Source organism: Nannospalax galili, unplaced genomic scaffold (genome assembly GCF_000622305.1).
Source record: "Nannospalax galili isolate Female #2095 unplaced genomic scaffold, S.galili_v1.0 scaffold2758, whole genome shotgun sequence".
Classification (NCBI taxonomy): Eukaryota; Metazoa; Chordata; class Mammalia; order Rodentia; family Spalacidae; genus Nannospalax; species Nannospalax galili.
The window spans coordinates 133968-153837 of NW_008340930.1; the positions used below are offsets into that span (position 1 = coordinate 133968).

Sequence of the window (19870 nt, forward strand, 5' to 3'; positions counted from 1 at the left end):
AGGGGTGGCATGCATCCTAAGGGCTCCACATGCATCATCAAAATTCACTCCTCACCACTACAACTGGGTGTAACTGCAGACACCCACAGCAACACTACTGGCCCACGTTCTCATCAAATGGCAGATTGAGATCTCTGAGCCATGCCCATGTTCCAAAGCTAGCGCTCCGGCCTACCAGACAATACCACCTGACTTTTTATGATTTCATTTATCAAGGAAAGGCATGGCTTGTGAATACAAAAAAAAAAAATCTGTAAGATTTTTTTGCCTTTCTTTCATTTTTCTTTCCTCTGATACCTGCCAGTCACACTTCTCAGTAGACAGCCCTCCCATCCAAGATTCAAGTCTGCTTTCAGGTAAGATACCATAGCCATCAGACACCAGCCCCAATTTCAGAGCTGTGCTGTTTCTGTCCTGGCTACAGGGCTTTTTACCTGGGCCATTGTGTTCACACCAGAATACAGGTCCTCATAGCCCAGCTACCAAAGACTTGGATTGCTGTCATTAGCCAATTCTGGGTCATTCTTTTTAAATCCTTAAAGCAAGAATGTTTATTGATCTTCTTTCTTACAGTCCAGCATGGTGGTCTGGATATAGTTATGTGTCACTTTAATGACAAGGGTACTTTCAGAGGAATGTGTCATTAGGTGATGTGTTTATTGTGTGAAAACCATGAAGCATATACAGGCCACCACATAGGCCGTATGTTCTAGTCACTGTCATATATGTGACCCATGCTGATCCACATGTTACTCTGCGGTTCATGACAGTGTGCAGATTCTTTCAAAGGCCACACATCCTCCTTGTAGGACAATAGCATCTCTTTTGCCTATAAAACAACAGGACTTCTAAAGCAATTATAATCCTGTTCACTCTTCCTCCCCTGTTTTTCTCGGTCCTCTTTTTTCATCTTGTTTTATCTTTATGATCATTTTCTTAATAATCTCTGTATGTTACAACTCTACCAAATTCCTTTTCTCTTGTTCTTTAAATGGTTTTCCGCGTTTGCTTTGAAAATTGAGCTGCTCATTTGTTCTATTTTTAATACCTGGTAGGAGCCTTAGATTTTTATTTTTTGCTAGATGAGAATTAATAACTTCACCAAACGAATAAGCCTTCTTTCCTAACAAATCTTTAAGACATAAGAAGTATATAAACTTTGAAACCTATGCAATGCATGAATATAGCTGAAGAAAGGGCCCAGAAATGGTAAGTCATTCACCCTGGTGGCAGCTTGGGTCCTGAGGTCTGTGGTGGGATGAAAGCTTGTTTGCAAACATATAATCTTAATTTTTTCTATGAAATGCATTTATTATTTTAAATATTTGTCAAACAAGTTTATATCCTGGATATAAAATGGTTCCTAATCAAAGGTTTAAATAGATAATTTGAATTTCTTTTATATTTGTTTACATATCCTGTAGCTTATTTGTATGTAAATCCCATTTAAATTATCTACTTATGTATAATGTCTATGTAGTCTATATTCATATTTAACCATAATCCATCATTAATTTAGTGGTTCAGAGGCAAAAGATGCTTCTTAAAATTTGTCTTATGCTATTTTGTTTATTGTTAGTGTGTGTGTGTGTGGGAGGGAGGGAGGGAGGGAGAGAGAGAGAGAGGGAGAGAGAGAGAGAGAGAGAATGCATATGCTGCCATGGTATGCATGTGGAGGTCAGAGGACAACTTTATTTTAAAAAAGATTTATTTTTATTTGCACAAGTATTTGGATTGCTTGTATGTATACCGGCATATGTGTAGTGCCCACAAGACTGGAAGAGGCTGACAGAGCTGCTATGTGGGTGCTGGGAATTGAACCCAGGTCCTCTGGAAGAATGATAAGTGCTCTCAACCCCTGAGCCACCTCTCCATCCCCCAGAGGGCAACTTTTGAGAGTTTTTGACTTTCACCATTCAAGGCAGGGTCTCTGTTGTTCCTGCTGCATTGCACTGCATATTCTAGGTTAGCTGGCTGGCGAGCTTCTAAGCAATTCTCCTGTCTCTACCTCCCATCTCATCGTAGGAGTGCTGGAATTATGAGTACCACCACACCTACTTTTACAGGGGTTCCAGGGATTAACCTTAGGTCATTAGGCTTGCACAGCAAGTACTTTTATCCCGAGTCATCTCATCAGCCCTGTCTTATGCAATTCTAACCTGGACTACTTCTGGTTTGTGTTATTCCAGCAACTCGATCAGTACTAATGCTCCTTTTGACTGTTCAAAAAGACCTGGACTTTCGAAGTCTTTCCAAGTCCAAGGCTTTCCTGTTCTTGCCTATAGATGCCTGAATGTCCACCCTGTCCTATCCCAGAATGCAAAGCATACACAAATTTCTAAGAAAGAAATATGTTAGAGCAAAGATGAGTGCAGGACTATGCCCTCTTTTCTTACCTTACGGTGTTTGGAGTTTTGATCTTGTTGGATCTGTTGTTACATGAGAGGGAATGAAAAGATGAAGAGCTTACAGTTCCTAAGTAACCTTGTTGGTTCTCCCCACCTCACCTCTCGGGATTCCTGGAAGGAAAGCAAGCCCTCACTGGTTGGAGAAGACTTTGCACTCTGAAATCTTTTGAATAACAGTGGGCAACTCACATCTCCAATTCCTATTCCAATTCCTGTACATAAGGCCCAAATTTGGAAGATCTTGGCCTTCTCCTTAGCTAAGATTCCCAGGAGTATACAGAGCTTCTGGAAGAAGGCTGCTGGTGCTATGCAGGGTGAAGGCTGTCATGATGAGGGAAGAGGTACACACCCCACTAATTTCTTCTCAGATGTTTTGAAAGACAGAGTCCCACACCCTTTTGTCCATTTCCTCCCTCAGCACTAATTCCCATCTTTAGTGTATCTTTCATTAAGATTCACTTTTATCTATTTATATTTTTATGTGTATGAGTGTATTGCCTGCATGTATGTTAAGTGCACCCATGTCATGCAATGTCCATGGAAGTCAGAAGGGGGTGTCTGATTGGAACTGGATTTATGGATAGTTGTTAGCTGCATGTGGGTGCTAGGAATCAAACCCAGGTCCTTTGCAAGGGCAGCCAGCACTCTTAACTGCTGAGCCATGTCTCCAGCCCCTAGATTCACTTCGATTTTAATAGATGACAAAACAAGTCATTATACAAGAGAAAGGGGACTAGATGGGAAGTCCTAACTAAACTTTTTGTTGAGCCTGTGTCTTATATGCCCTTACTAGATCTGGAACCTTCTGCAGGGGGGGTTGTCTGAAGCTTAATGGCACACGTGTGAGATGCAGTTCTAGACTTGCTTTTCTTCTGAGATTCTTTTCTCCAATGTTTTTGGGAGTTGGATTTTGAAAGACTGTAGTAGATTCTACTGAATGGACAAAAGGAAGCTTTGAAAAGCCAGGAAACAAGACACTTGCCTCAGCATAGTATAGAAACAAAATGATATCCATTCTATTCTGTCCACTCCCATGACCCCTCTTTGCCTACCCTGCTCTGCCATGGCTTCCAGTTTGTCTTCTCACACTCAGGAGAGATCAGAAGGAAGAAGAGCTATGTGGTTTTATTAACGATGTATGAAATCTGAACTCCAATAAGGATTCAATGAGAAAATCAAATACTCCAAAAGAAAAAAGGGGGGGCGGGGCTGTGTTGAGAGTAAGACTATTAAAGCTGTTTGTTGTGATATTTCATTTGCCAACACATCCCCTCTGTTCTCTTTGGAGTGGGCAAATATCAGTCAGTAGCATGGGCACCACATGCAGAATCCCTCACACTTGCTGTTTCAGACAGACAGTATTCGAGCTTTTTATTCCAGACATTTCTTGTCCAACTGGATGACAAAAAAAGATTGATGACAGATTGAAAAGTCTCAGTTGCCACCTTACCAATTATGTATGAAATAAAGCATAAGTGAGCATACCAGAAATAACTTGCTACATTATTCCTCAATTTAGGAGCATCAAGAGAGCATCCAGGACCCACCAGCAGGCTCTACCCTGACATTCAAGCAAGACCATAGTCTGGAGACCAAGCACATCCGCATGCATCTCTGGAAACTGGCTTACCATCAGCTGAAGGCTAATGACTGGCAGAGGCTGGCCCACTTATGGCGCTTTACAGATGACCAGATCAGAGCCATTGAGGAACAGTGGTCAGGTTAGAGGGGACCAGATGACATGCACGGGGTGGTAGGGCCCTCAGTGTTAATGAGCAACAGTCCTTCCTTCCAAGCAAGTGCCTAGTACTCACAACAAGTAGCAGAGCCCAGGGGTCACTGGGATAAGGGCAGTCAGCTTGGCTAAGTCCACAAAGGTTGTTGAGAACTTTACAGAAAGATATACTGGTGGAAATCTATAGTAAACTTTGCAAAGGATGACTATATTAATTGAGCAGTATCTCAAATGTGCCCTTTAGCTTGAAAAGAAATTAGGGTCACACAATTGAATGGGCACCAAAGCAGCAAGGATACAGCCATGGCATGCCTCTGAGGAGCCAGTATGTTTTCTGGTGTATCTGAAGACTGTGCTGGGATGAATGGGCTTAACGCAGCCACAGAAAAGCTCACTGTTGAAGGTTTCTGTTACGGGAATAATCTTTCTAGCCAGGCTAGGGAAAAGGGGTTCTGGGAGGACATTATCTCTAAGCCATGCAACACATTATAATCTCCCTAGCATGACATTAACATTCACAATCCTGAGCCTGGTGAGAACCAGATCAAGAAAGGAGCAGAACATTTGCTTTCCCAGGAGTGCATTCTTCATGCCAAGTGCTTCTTCTTGTGGCCTCTGATGGAACCTGCTGTGTTTACCGTGTGCACAACACAGTACAACAACTGCAAACTCCTGTCCAAACTGACAGTGGTTTCTGTGTCTTTACATTCCAATCCCCACCCCCTCCCCCGCAGCCTCACAGAGGTTATGTCTCAAGCAAGTATTTACAGGATGAATAATCCTGACCTGAGTTACAGACTTTTCTCAGTGTTGTTCCCTTGATCTCAGAGTGGCTGTATGACACGTGCTTGCTGCTCAGTGATTTACAGATCATCATCATCATCAGCAGCAGCAGCAACATCAACAGCACTGAGGAGTTTGCCAGACTCAAACCTACCAAATCAAAGCCTGCATTTTCACAAGATGCCCAGGCAAAACATGCACTCTGAGTCTGACCTGTTGGAAGGCCTTGTATCTCATGGGGATTACCTCAGGCATCAAAGCCATTCAGTCCCTTGTAGGCCCACTTGTGTGTGTCCCAGAACAGTATGTGCAGACCAGGGCTGCCTTGCTTCCAAAGGCTGGTTGGTCATCATAAAGCAGCACCAGGGAGGGAATGGGAAGGGCTTCTTCCTATTGTTGGGCTTTTAACAGGACAGCTCAAGAAGGAACTGATAGGCAAGAGTAGTCATTTAGAAACACAGCTAGATCACATCAGAAAGGGGCATTGGCACCTGGTGCTTCACTCTGGACCTAGTCTTTTGCACAGGTAAAGACAGCTTCCGTGAGCACGGCTACCGGGCTCTGCTCATTTGGCTGCATGGGGCCCTGATGATGCAGTCAGATCCAGCCAAACACCTGTATGAAGAGCTCATGCGTGCAGGCTTCCCAGAACTAGCTGGTGAGTTAGTGTGGCAAAGATCTACAGAAATTTCTTCTCCCTTAAACAGTAGGAGGCCTCTGACAAGATTGTTCCCTAAATAACAGCAGTCCCAATGGGGGTTGATTGTGGCTCAAACAGAACACAGAGCTGTGGGGGGGTGGGGGGGGCTGTATGTGCCCAACAGCTTCTGTTAGTTAAGTGAACCAGACAACACTCATCAGTTTCAGCATTTGAAAAAAGTGTGGTATGCCTGCTTATATGTCCATATGACTGTGGCTAGGTAAAGTGGGGCTCAAATGCATAACTATCTTCTACAGTTATAGAACTGTTCTGTATACTGGGCAAGAATTATCTTGCTCAAAATGCCATTTTCCCATGGGCAAACTCCGTAACTTAGTGTTTTTGAAAACAATCTCTAGGTGGAAAGAAGAGTAGACAGGCTATTGCTTAGTCAGCTGAGATTATTACACAAAATCACTGCCCAAATCACTGATTGTATTGCCAAGGAAGATTCTTAAGATTCTTTGAAAACATTAGAAAGTTATGAGGTTTTAGAATTCTCAGGTAATGACAGTCACTAAAGCAGAGAGGCATCTGCCATTATTTTCAGAGGCAGCTCCACCTGCAGAGATGTGACAGAGTCAGTCTGGCCGCTGGTCCAGCATTGTTTCAAGCAGGGGACAGAATGAGGAATAATGCACTGATACCTTCCTCCCAGGACACTAGCCTCCTAACACTGGGTTTCTGCAACTTTAAATGTGTTCTTTCCAGTGAAAGAGTAACCTTACAGCTCTGAGGGAAGACAAAGGTGGTCTGAGGGAGTGGTCAGAGCAGGGTTGTGCGGGCTCACCCTGCAGCTCTGTGAGCTTAAGCAGGTTCTACCTCACTGTGCAGTAAGTAAGTCCTGGAACTTAGCAAATGCTTTAAAAATAATAGCTGTTCATCACAAATGTCATCTTATTTTTTTTCCAGAAAAGATTCGCCAATTCAAAAGTAAAACTGACTCAAGCTCCAAGAAATGTGTAGTTTCATAAGTGCTTGAAGAAATAGAATTCAAATGATTTTTCACTTTCATATTCAGTCTAACTTTGGTTCCTGACTGCCACTGACTTCTCCCAGCAGCACCGATTTCCTAGTACAAAGTTGCCGCTCCTCCAGCAGGTGAAAGTAACACATCAACTTCCCACTGCTCCAGAGTCACACACTGGTTTTGTCTTTTTCTTAAGGCAAGCTGTATGGTTCTTGCCCATTTCTGTCATTTGATGCACACATGGAGCAGCATGCCTAAAGAGGTTCTCTCTGTTTAAAAAACAAACTGATGATGGGAGCAGCATGGTGGCCTATGGAGAAGCAGGGCTAGAATACAATACAGTTCTGAATTGGATTCTTAGCTGTAAATGGTGGGGATGTTGCTATTATTGAAATTTTCAGGCCTTGCTTCCTTTTCTACTGAACAGACAAAATGTCCCCTCCAGAAATTGGGGAAGATGATAGAAAAACACCCAGAAAACACCTGACCTCAAGCCCATAGTACAGAGACCATGAGTTCTTATCTTTGTAAGAGAAAACACATTTGGAAATCCAGTCACTGGTGGCTTTAATCACTAAGTGTAATCTATTATTTAGGAAAAACAGAAAGACATAAAGCAGTGTTTTTTATCCCTTGGTAATGTAACTACAGGTCATTTTATTTTTCTTTGTGCCTTGTGATATATCTAATTTCTCCACAATGAACAAGCGTTACTTTCTGTAATGTGAGAAAGTTATGAAACAGATGTGAAATGAGGTATTAATTTTCATTAGTGTATGGTCACCCAGAGTCAAATTCTGACTGTAAGTCTATAAAACTGATGATAAAGTCACGAGTAATCTTGGTCTACTTATTCTATCATGAATTTAGAGTTTCATGTATTTTTCTTATATTTGTTGTAAATGGTCCATTTAATGCTATGAATACTTAAAACAGGTAATACACTCACGTGATTTCAGAATTTTTTAAAGGCATTAAATGAGGTCTCATGTCTACTCATTCTTCAGTTTGGCAAGTTTCCACTGATCTTACTACCATTCTTCCCCCAAATTTGAGTAACCCATTTGTAAAAATAAATATATACTCTTACTGTATAAAGTGTTTCAATTGTTGGAATTTGCTCTTTTTTTTTCTTGAGATAGTGTCTCACTACGTAGTTCTGCCTGGCCTGGAACTCTCTTATGGAGATTGGCCTGGAACTCATGGAGATGGGCCTGCCTCTGCTTCACAAGTGCTGGGATAAATGATAGGAGTTATCATGCCCAGCTTAATTGTTGAATTTATGGTATTTAACTTAGACTAATACGAATTATTTGGTGCTTTAGAGAATATACAGCACTTTCAGAGCTTATAGCTAAAAAGATGCAAATAATAGTCCTAATTACAACATCAGTTTGCATCAGTGTGTCTTTATGGCTAGGTTTGAATACTGAAAACCATCCTAGTTGCAGTCTGGGTTCTTTAAAGAGTAGAGTCAAGATCAAGGTTTGTTTGCAAAACAGGAGTGATGGGGAAGGGGACTGATCTCAGGAAGTCAGGAAGGAGGGTCACAACAACGATGCTACCAAATTGGCCAGCAGTTGGTCAAGCTTAATTCTCTGATATTGATGACACTCTGTTCTAAAATGGGATGGACTACTATGTCTCAGGGCAGTTTGTATAGGAGAGGGAAGAGGAAGAATTGATCCATATGTCACAAGGGGTTTTTATTCTGGGTTACATGAGTGGGCTTGAGGTGGAGCTGTGGGGGTTTGAATGAAAGTGTCCCCCACAGACTCCAAGTATTTGGACATTTTGTCCCCAAATGGTGACACTGTTTTGGGAGGTCTTAGGTGTGTGGCCATGCTGGAAGGAGACACATCACTGGGGGCAGGCTTAGAGAGTTAACCCTTGCTAGATTTTCAGTTGCTTGCCAGATTTCCCGTCACTCTCTGCTTCCTGTGGCTGCTTGAAGATGTGACTGCTTGGCTTTCTGCTCCTCTTACCTCTGTTGCCATGCCTACCCTGCCATCAGGGACTCTTACCCCTGGAACTATAAGCTCACATAAATTTTTCCTTCTGTAAGTTGCCTTGGTCACAGTGTTTTATCATAGCAACAGAAAAGTAACTAGTACAGGAGCCTACAGTCTCTCCTGGGAGTGGCCAGGGCAGTTCTGGGGAGGGCATAGCCACATGAAAGATTTAAGGGGAGGTACTACAGCTTTGAGTTCAGAAAGCTTATGCCCATGGTGAGTACAGTTTTTGCTATAATAGTAGCTAGGCAGCAGGGACCCAGAACAAGTGTTGCTTAAGCATTTACTACTTGGAAAGAAACCGCCTGATAGGTCTATAATTCATTAAAGTCTTACTGTACTGGGTTATAGAATGCAATTATGTTTGCCTATATCACATTTATTCTGATGGACTGTTACTAGTGTAAAGCAGCGAGAAAAACGACGTCTAGGAGGGCATGGTGATGTACACCTTTAGAGTAAGTTCAGCATTCAGCAGGCAGAGGTAGGTGGATCTCTGTGAGATCGAGGCCAGTCTGGTCTATGTAGCAAGTCCCGGGCCAGTTGGGGGCTACAGGGAGACCTTGTCTTAAAAACAATCAAGCAAACAAACAAAAAAATACAGGGGAAAAAAAGGAAAAATGACTTCCTATAATAAAGTGAGAACACAGAAGCAGATCATGGTCAAATTGGAAGAGGCTGAGGCTTCAGATTATTGAGTTTAGCTATGTCTAGATTAAAGGCATGGAAGTGGAGGCCAGATACTCCAGCGCCTACTCATTTTCACATATTCTGTAAGCATACTGTGAAACAGGGAGGGGAGGTACATTCTTCTCAGCACAGACGACGATCTGGAGAGTAATTTAAATTAAGCATTTGGCTCAAGAGAACACAGCCAGCAATAAAACCATGGAGAATGCAGGGCTCTTTCTGCTATGTCAATTCTTCTCAGATGGTTTCTTCATACTGGTCACCTACAGGAAAATTTTTGCCCAGGCTAAGAGGCTTGCTGCCTCCCGAGGCCACACCTTCCTGGGAAGTGTGTGGATGTGCAGAGAGAACAAAGTGGGCTCAATGGTGTAGCTTCCAAAAGGTGAGAAGGAACATTGGAAGCAACGTCATTCTAGCAGGGAATTCATTTCTGTATCTGTGACTCGACTCTAAAAACCTTCTCCCTTTTTAGCACTAAAATTATCTACAGATGTTGGCTCAATTTTTCCCTCCATTTTTAAGTGTAGGGTCATAGAGAAATGAAGACTAGTATACTGAAACTTCAAACAGCTTTGTGATCAGAAACATTATTGCTCTTGGGCTTTACTTGTTTACTTTAAAAATGCAAAGAAATAATTCAGAGAAAACAAGATTTATACCCTTCAATGATATAACAGTGACAGGCTGAACATGTTAAAAATGTTTTTTTTTTTAAATTAAAAAGTTCTACTTAATTGTTTAAATAAAAAACATCATCAAAGTAATTTCTACATACAGTTACAAAGGATGATGAAACCTGGGAAAGTCTCTTATAATTTTGAAAAGATGAACATGATGTATTCATGATATTCTAACAATAAAGAAAAGTTAGAAACAAAAGGCTTCCACCATCTGGTAAAGTCCTTACCAGAGTAATGAAAAGACATGGTGAAAACATCACTCTAGTCAACGACTTTTATGGGCTGAACGCTTGTGAGAGGCTGGGTATGGGCTGGCCTGGCTCCGAGAGATCTGGCAGCCGAGGTGCTGCCTTCTGGATGAATGGTCCGTGGATATTTTGCAGCAGCAGCTTGAGGAATAGTTTGCTGAAAAGACAAGAAGATGATTTAATAATTTCCTAAGTCTAGATATCAAGTATCATTTCATCATCTATAAACTAACCCAACATTTGTTTGGCATACCAACAATGACTTGGGTAAAATAGCCATTCAAATAAACACGATGAAGCCTTTCTCCAAAAGGAACCCACTGGTTCAACAACATCCAATACCAGAGCTACATTTTCAGGGCCTTGGTAGTCATTTCTCCAAGAGGTCCAAGAGGAAAAGAACTACACGGTGTCTAGATGAAGGTCAGCCCCAAGCCACCCACACCCTTCTTCCTTTCTATAGGTTAGATATTATGTGGAATCTAATCTTGAGGGTGTGGAGGATGCCCTGAGGGTCCAGTCTGGGTCTTGCTTCAAATTAGGGTAAAAAAGACTTCTTAGTTCACCTGGGAATAGACTAAATGTTTTCTAGTCACACAAGAGTAGGTCTTCCCAGAAGTCAAGGTGCTCCCTGAACCAATTAATATCTATTTCTTCTCGCCGTCTCTTTCTTGTCCCTGGTCTCCCTCTCCTTTTCTTTTTTCTACCCTCTTCCTCTCCCTTTCCCTCCACCCTGCCCCTCTCCAGGGTCTCACAGTGCAGGCTAGGCTGGATTTGACCTTGTTATCCACCTGCCCAAGCCCCCTGAATGTTGGGAAAACAGTCATATGCTACTATGCCTGATTTGGAGTACAGTTTTCTAAACAAGAAATTAACTAGGTGTGGAGGACAAATGTAGATGCTGAAAGATAAGGTAATACACCAGCTTGAAGCTTAAGAGAACATTTGATAAATGAACATTGAAAAAATTAAAGTCAGAGCAGAATGGACTGGGTCCACACATGTGACATGTAAAAATGTGCACTGTGTACACTGCTATATGCTATTCATACAGGCATATGGATAAGTGTTAAGACTTCATTATACCTGTGATACCTTCTCAGTAGCTAGCAGTGGGATTTGTTAAGCTCTCAAGTCATGTACACGTAGATATCTATTATAGGATCTTTCACTTAGAAAAAGGCTTGGTGGCACATGCCTTTAATCCCAGCACTTGGGAGGCAGAGGCAGGCAGATCATTGTGAATTTGAAGCCAGCCTGGTCTACATAGCGAGTTCCAGGCCAGCTGGGGCTACAGGGAGACCCTGTCTCAAAAAGACCCCAAAACAATTTTTTTAAAGTAAAATTTTATGCATTTGGTTAATATATTTACTATGTATATCAAAGACTATGCATCATCATTAAAAAAAAATCTAGCTTCTTATAAACAAAAGGTCCCCATGTCAGATTCTGGCTTAAAAGTGAGAATTCCTCTGTAAAAGAAAGAGAAAAATAACTTCCTTTTTTCAGATATCCTATACAAACACTTCTTTGTATATAAATGCCTAGATAACCAGTACAAATGGCAGACTCTTGCAGTTGGCATGAAATTTTAGTTGCCAAGCATCAAATATGGCCTTATCAAAAAAGCTGTTTCTGCTTGAGGTGGATGGGTAGAAGAACAGTAGAAAGAGTCTAATGCTCTAAAATATGAATTCTTATTTTAATGAAGACAAAGGCTGTCTCAAAAATATACACACAAGTGTTCTATGTCACACCTAACACCTGGATAGACTCTCTCCCTAATATATTATGTTGATAATTGAATTATGTTGATAAAAATAGAAATGAATTTATTTCTTCTCATTTTGTATAACTAATTTCACATATTCAAAAGTTTACAGAGAAGTCATCTTTGAATTTTCAAGACCTGTCTGAGTTGTGAACCCCAAGATAGAATGCTCCTTCACTTGTCTCTTTAGACTTGGTTCTTCCACTTCTGGTCCTCACCTCACCAAGTCAGACTTCGTCTGGGGTCAACTTAATACAGCTTCTTTGATTCGATCACTTGGTGACCATCTAGTATCCAGGATAGAAAGGACCTAAAAGCATTCTTATCTTTTTCTGTTAATGTTTTGACAAACTAGGTAAACAGATAAACTGCAGCATGTTGAAGAATTATCTGAAGGCATTCACTCTCAAACTGCTTTCTTCATGTAGCAGGTTGAGCCGAGGGTCTTTCACATGCTAGGCAAGCACTCCACTAATAGATCCCCAGCCTAGAGGGACAACTCTTTTCATAAATCATGCTTTTTGAGATAACTGCTAATTCATATGCTGTTATAAGAAACTAACAGAAAAATCTCATGTTCCTTTTCTAGTACCTTTCAGTAAGCCTGGGTTCCTATGGTTTTACATCTACAAAGTGCCTTTTATCTCTTTAATTTTTGTATTATTTCATTTAATACCCCTTCCTTTTTTCTTGGTCTTTTTGAGACATGGTCTCCCTGTAGCCCTTGCTGGTCTAAAACTTGCTATGTAGACCAGGCTGGCCTTGAACTCACAAAGATTCGCCTGCCTCTGCCTCCCGAGTGCTAGAATTACAGGTGTGTGCCACCATGCCCATTATCTCATTTAATCCTGAATCTTGACACTAACCCTAGGAGTATGCTCATCAATCCCATTTTATGGAAAAGGAGTGAAGGATGAAATATTTTACTTCATGTGTGTTGGTCCAAATACACTAAGTAGCAAGGTGAAGTAATAACTGGGATATTTTTACTTATTTTCTGCTTCAAAGTCCATGTACCTTTCTTTATATCACATAAATTTATTGCAGTTTCTTTAACTATTAGAGATATGCTGACAACTGTATTGAAAAAAGATGATTTAAAATGAAACAAAACAAGAAAAGCAAAACTCTTGGCTTATGAGCGAACAGTTTTTTGTATGAAATCCTTATATATTTTAACTGTTTTAGCAGTCAACATACCAGATTACCTTTTCTATTTGATAGATTTGAAAGAAACATGTTTCTGAGTTGAATTTCTTAACAGAAGAAAGGCGGTTTTGGAACGTGTGGTATATTCAGACCAACAGTAAATGGCAAAACAAGTAATCAATCATGAATTCTGTTATCCTCTCAAAATGGCACTGAAGGGTTTATTAGTCGACAAACTCTTAGGAAAAAGATTTTTTGACAGGACTCACCACTGTGACTGGATGATGTTTTTCCACAACAACTGAGCTCATGGGGGGAGAAACTCCCATTATTGCCAAACTGCTATTGACTCTAGCTTTTGAGGCAAAATCACATCTCCCAGTGATGCGAGCTGTGATTGTCTTTCCAGCTTTCTGCTGCGCTGAAGTCACAACTCTTGGCACACACTGCAAAACAGACAAATCAAGCACTGTCAGACTCATTAAAGACAACACAGTACTTAAAAGTTAAAGCAATGAGACTAAAAGGCAAAACAACAATAACAAAAAACCCAATGTTCCTTGCAGGGCGTGGTGGCGCATGCCTTTAATTCCAGCAGAGGCAGGTGGATCTCTGTAAGTTCGAGGCCAGCCTGGTCTCCATAGTGAATCTAGGCCAGCTAGGGCAACAGGGAGACCCTGTCTCAAAAAGACCAAAAAATAAAAATAAAAAATAAACAAATAAAAAAACCATTGGCATGCTCGCTATTACATACAGTTTCAGAGACTTAAGAACACCTTATTTTGAAATGATGGAGTCAGGAGAAGTCTCAAAGATCATATTGAGAAGTTCTGGGTATTCCTCATTTAGCCTCCTGCAATGATTAAATTTTCCCTGATGTACAACAACATCAACACCAGAAGCTGGTGCTGATATACTGCCTGTGAACACATCAATGTCACTGTATCAGGTGCAGAGTCTTTACCACTGGGATCAAGATGGTCTTGTCTGTCACCACAAAAAAGTCCCTCATGCCACCTCTTGCTCATCTCTCCTTCTCCCACTTATCCTTCACCCCTGCCAACCATTATCTGTATGTGTATCAGAAATGAGGGATGATTTATTTTTTTCACTGTCAATTAATTACATAAATGCTCATTAAACTGTAAGGCAAACTATTTGATTTAATTTGTAATTCAATTTGTGTTTCATATTTACATTCCAACTTGTCAGCTCTTTAACTATTAGCCAGGAATGGAGAAGACCGTTACTATTAAAATATATGTAATAGCTCCAAAATCTAGGCAGTGAGGTAAAAACCTGTAAGCCGAGCACTTGGAAGGCTAAGGCAGGGGATCACAAGTTTGAAGCCAGCCTGGGATAACCAGTGAGAATGTCTCAAAACAAACACAAAACAGCTCCAACTAGGCTGGGAGTATTGCAGAGTGGTGCTTGTCAACCATGAATGGGTTTGATTCCTAACTCCACAAAACAAAAAAAATTTTTTTAATAGGTCCTGATGAATGTTAACCTCATTTTAATAATTTAGATGCTAATTTAGTAATGTAAAAATTTTTCCCTATTTCTTTCTTTTGGTGTGGCTATGTTGCATCTGTGCGTGTTGCATGCACAGGAATGTGTGTGTGTGCTGTACATGTGTATGCAGAGGCCAGAGAAAGATGTCAGGGGTCTTCGTCTATTACTCTCTGCCTTACTGTAGAGAGGGTTTCTCACTGAACCAGAAGCACACTGTTTCCGGTAGGCAGCTGGCTGCTGACCACTGATCTCCTAGGATCCACTTGTCTATGTTCCTTAGTGCTGCCATTTATAAGTACGTGCATGTGGGTACTGGGGAAATCAAACTCAGGTCCTCATGCTTGTAGAGAAAGTGCTTTAACCCACAGAGCCAGCTCCCCAGCCCTACCCCTATTTTACTTTTCAATGTACACAGTTTTTAAAATTGTACTTAATCATGACATTATTTTTTCTTACTTCCACACTTGAACAAAAAATAGCCTGCAATGGAAAGCAAAAGTGATCACACTCTTCTAACATGCACTTTTTTTGGTTTACCTGAAAATGCAGTGTGGAGTGCTAGTGTAAATGCATGTTTTTTCTCAATGGTCCTTCCAAAAGCACTGATTAAATACTGATCTCAGGGCTTGAGAGATGGCTCAGTGGTTAAGAGCATTGGCTGCTATTGCAGAGGACCTGGGTTCAGTTCCCAGTACCCACAGGGTGGTTTACAACCATCATTAACTCCAAGGGATCTGACACCCTCTTCTGACCTCCATGGGCTTTGCATGATATCAGTGTCTCGCATTCATACACATAAAATAAAAATAATAAATAAAAGATTTAAAAAATGCTAATCTCTTCCCCACAGTTATGGCCCACCTGAGGTTCTCTCCATGTTTGCATTCAGCTCTAGATGATCAAAGCTGTCTAATGAAACATGGGGAGTGTGGGTGACAGGAGACCTGGCTGAGGGAAAATTACTCAATGGGAAATAGCATTTAATAGGGCTGTTAAATTCCCTACAAATCATTTATTACAGTTTCACGCACACATACACACAACTAATCAAAACCAGAAATGAAGCAATTAATTCTAAGGACAAAAATTACACTAGAAAGGAGATGCCACATATATTTAAGGCTTAGTTACATTTACAGAGTAACCATAAATACTGATTTACTCTAAAACTGGCATATCTGTAAGTATTTACATACAAGAAGGATGAGGGTGGGAGACAGTGGAAAGCTAAGGAAGTATCAGAAGTCCATCCACAGAGGAAGTAAACAGATAAGGTCTGAAGTTAGCAAATGTAGCAATAATCATACAGCATGTTATTCAGGAAAAATGGGAAACAGAATAAACAGCCAACGGTTTAGGGAAAGGGATTTATAGGACTGTATGTTGCTATAATTTAGCAATTATTTGTTTTTTTTTATTGGTGAACTCTTATGGATCTTATGAATTTGACTAAGTAAATCTCAGATTTTAAGATGTTTGTAAATGTTTTATGGACTAAATTCATGTTTCTGACCTTAGAAAAAAATTTTTTTTATCCTTTTGTAACTGTAAAAATAAAGTACAAAAAGTTTGCAAAGCTAATGAAGATTCTTTTTTTGTGGGGGATTAAACCCATGGTTTTATGTATGTTAAGCATGTACTTTACCAGAGAACTGCATCCTTGACCCCAAGTGAAGATTCTTTTTTATATTTTATTTATTGTTTTTATTTTATTTTATGTGTATTATGTACTGCCTGCATGTAAGTAAGTGCATCCATGCTGTTCAGTGCCCAGAGAGGTCAGAAGGAGGTTTCAGATCCCCTGGAACTGGAGCTATGGATGGTTATGAGCCACCATATGGGTACTGGGAATGAAGATTCTTAAATGATATTTTAAAATATAAGATTAATTACTGATAAGGAAATTCTTTGGGGGACTAGACAGATGACTCAGCAGTTAAGAGCACTGGCTGCTCTTGTAGAGGACCCGGGTTAGGTCCCCAGCACTCAAATGGCAGCTAACAACCATCAGTAACTCCTGTTCCAGGAGATCCAGCACTTTCTTCTGGCTTCCATAGGCATTGCACGACATGGGTGCACTTACAAACATGCAGACAATGCACTCATATGCATAAAAAAAATTAATAAAAATTCTTTGGACCTGGGAATGCAGGTCAGTGGCAGATTACTTGTCTAGTATGTGTTGAGATCCTAGGTTTGATACTCAGTGCTGGAAAAAAAAAAAAAAAGGAAAGAAAGAAAAGAAAAACAAAACAACCCTTATCCCTAACAATCAAATCTTTGCTAAATTCTGAACACTGAGGTCCAACTGAGCTTGTAACACTGGAGGCTGTTAACAATCCCACTGGGAATGTGCTCTTCTCCTGCAGGATAAAGGAATGCATGGAATACTAGAGACATTTGGGCTGAGAAACACTAGAGTACTCAGGAAAAACAGAGATGACAATCTTTCGTCAAGCCAGGGGAGGACTGCTTTAGAATGAAAGCTTCAGTGAGATGAAACAGATCTTCTACACAGAAGACATTTAGGGTCCATCTAGGGTTGAAGAGATGGCTCAGCAGTTAAGAACTCTGGTTGTTCTTGCAGAAGACCCAGGTTCGAATCCCAGCATCCACATGGCAGCTAACAACTGTCCATAACTCCAGTCCCAGGGGACCTGAAAGCCTCTTCTGACCTCTGCAGGCATTGCACAATACAGGTGCACTTACCTACATGCAGGCAATATATGCATACACGTAAAATAAAAATAATAAAATTAAAAATAATAATAAAGACTCCATCTATTCTCATGAGTTGAACAGAAGTCACTGTTAATGATTCGCATATTTACAAGAGTTGATTACTTGGTTCCAAATGGTTTGTCATTTGTTAATAATATTTCTATAACCAAAATAGTTCAAGCTGATGAAAAAGAGCTGTGCATAAGGATATTTTAGAAAGAATGCACAACGATAAAAATATATAAATGATAAAAACAATATATTTATGTTTTAGGATAAAATAATAAAGTATATAAATATATATATACATACAAAATTTAAAAAGAAAACCCTCTATCCTTCAAAGTTGACTCTTTTGAGTATATGGCCACTTACTCGTCCTAATAATTACACAGATCATTAAATTTATTGACCTAAACATAACAGAAAGAAAGAAAAACTTGAGAAGAAGATGGTATTTTAAAAACCCAGTATCTGACAGGGAGACAATACAGTTCCTGGGTAGGCATACATAATTCTAAAGTCAGACTGTTAAATCAAAACTCTTCCCAGCTACTCATGTCCACAGGAGTTAGCTGAGCCTCAATTCTTCACTTATAAAATGGGAAAACAGTACCAACTATTTCAGTTATCATTTTCCATCAGATGAAGAGGAAGTTAGAAGAAAAAGTAAACTGCTTTTCAATCCAACCAGAAGCACATGCTTTCATTGACTCCATCTGGAATTAGAGGAGCATAGTGCCATCTATTGTCCAACTTTGTGAACTGCAACATACTTTCTTGTATAACTTGCCTAATCTTTTTGGGGGGCGAAGGCATGGTGAGACAGTCTGGTCTCAGATTCCTGATCCTCCTGCTTCAGCCTCTTGAGTGTTATAATTACAGATGTGTATCACCATGCCTGGCCTAACTTAGTTTTTGTGAAAAATGTTTTCTACCACAGAAATAAGACATTTCTTACTATACTGAGGATATTTGCAGAAAAACAAATACAAACGAAAGCATTATTCCATTAGAACATTCCTCCTTGCTCTAGTTATTTCCACCCTAATTTTCTGCACTTTCTGCAAATACCTACTGTTAGCTACTAGAAATGCCAAGAAAGAACCTGGCCTGGTGGACTTGTAATCTCAGCTGCTCAGGAAGTTGAGGCAGGAGGATCACCAAGTTCAGGGCCTACCTGGGCTACAAAGTGAATTCTAGGCAAGCCTAGAGCAACCAGTGAGATTCTGTCCCAAAATAAAAAGTTAACAACAACAACAACAACAACAACAACAACAACAACAACAGCTGAGCTACAGTTAAAAGACAAGAGTGCTTGTCTAGCATGGGAAAGGCCTTAGGGTCAAGCCCTAGTAATAAACAAACAAACAAAACCCCAACTCCAAAACAACCAGAAATCCCAAGAAAGGTGGAGAAGTTTTGTTCACATGTGAACACATGTGAAGCCTCTGATCACATGAATCAAGGTTAGACCACAGATCATTTTTCTTTTTTCCTAGTCCCAGTGAGTTATTTAAAATTAAGTTGCCAGCTATGAATGTAGCTTTCTGGCTGGCTGGGAACTTGCTATGTAGACCAGGCTGGCCTGGAATTCACAGAGATCTGTTTACCTCTGTCTTTGCTGGGATTAAATGTGTGTGTCACTACGCCAGGCTATTATGCTTCTTTTTAAAGCAAGAAACCACAGGGAACTGGAGAGATGGCTTGGCAATTTGGAATACTTGGTGCTCTTACAGAAGTCCCGAGTCCAATTCCTAGCACCCGTGTCAGGCAGTTCCCAAATGCCTGTAACTAACTCCAGCTCCAAGGGATCAGATGTCCTCTTCTGGCCTCCTCAGGACCCTCCTCCCCTCAATGGCATTCATTCACATGGACACACATAGATAAAAAAAAATAGAAGATATTTGAGGGGAATCTTGACCATTTTAATTACATAAAGAAGAAAACTTTAGCATTATACTTAAAGACTTCTGATTTTCCTTTCTTTTGGGACTGAGTATGTACCTGTGTTTGAAGGGGTATTGGAGTGTGCGTGTGGACATGTGTGTGTGTGTGTGTGTGTGTGTGTGTGTGTGTGTGTGTGTGTGTGTATGTGTGTGTGCATATGCACATACAAATACTATGATTTTCCTGTTTCAAAGACTTTAGAAAATAAGCAACACAAAGGGTGGTGAATGGATTCACTTATTTTTCCCATGTGTACTCAGGGTTGGACATAAATGCAGATGTCTGGTATAGTCCCAATTTAAGAAGGAAATTCTCAAAAAACTAGCTCTATATGTGTTATCTGCCAGTATGAATGGTAAATCAGAAATTTAGATCAACTCACTGTGCTTATTTAAATGAGATCATCTATACAGGGTTGCAATTTAAAGTGTATAATCATAGAAAATAAACACAGCTGAACATATGTCACGGCTGAATTTTAGTATCTTATTTCTATATCAAAACTCCTCCACACATTCAAATTTCTCTTAATAGACAT

At 40.3% G+C, this 19870-nt stretch overlaps 2 protein-coding genes across 6 annotated transcripts in view; one reads left to right on the forward strand and one right to left on the reverse strand.

The window, feature by feature from the left end:
• The window catches only part of Ankdd1b (ankyrin repeat and death domain containing 1B), a 66310-nt gene extending 58511 nt beyond the window's left edge, over positions 1 to 7799 (forward strand). For all 3 annotated transcript variants that reach the window (XM_029564921.1, XM_029564922.1, XM_029564923.1), the window contains 3 exons: positions 3928 to 4129; positions 5453 to 5584; positions 6539 to 7799. In XM_029564921.1, the coding sequence (XP_029420781.1) occupies positions 3928 to 4129; positions 5453 to 5584; positions 6539 to 6600 (396 nt within the window). In that variant the 3' untranslated portion in view covers positions 6601 to 7799. The remainder of the gene's footprint in view (positions 1 to 3927; positions 4130 to 5452; positions 5585 to 6538) is intronic.
• Positions 7800 to 9207: 1408 nt separating this feature from the next.
• Positions 9208 to 19870, reverse strand: part of Poc5 (POC5 centriolar protein) — a 35095-nt gene continuing 24432 nt past the window's right edge. For 2 of the 3 annotated variants that reach the window (XM_008836080.3, XM_029564924.1), the window contains 2 exons: positions 13416 to 13592; positions 10240 to 10383 (listed from right to left, as the gene is read on the reverse strand). In XM_008836080.3, coding sequence (XP_008834302.1) covers positions 10240 to 10383; positions 13416 to 13592 — 321 coding nt within the window. Of the gene's footprint in view, positions 10384 to 13415; positions 13593 to 19870 lie in introns of all 3 variants that reach the window. The other variant, XM_008836079.3, reaches the window with a different exon arrangement.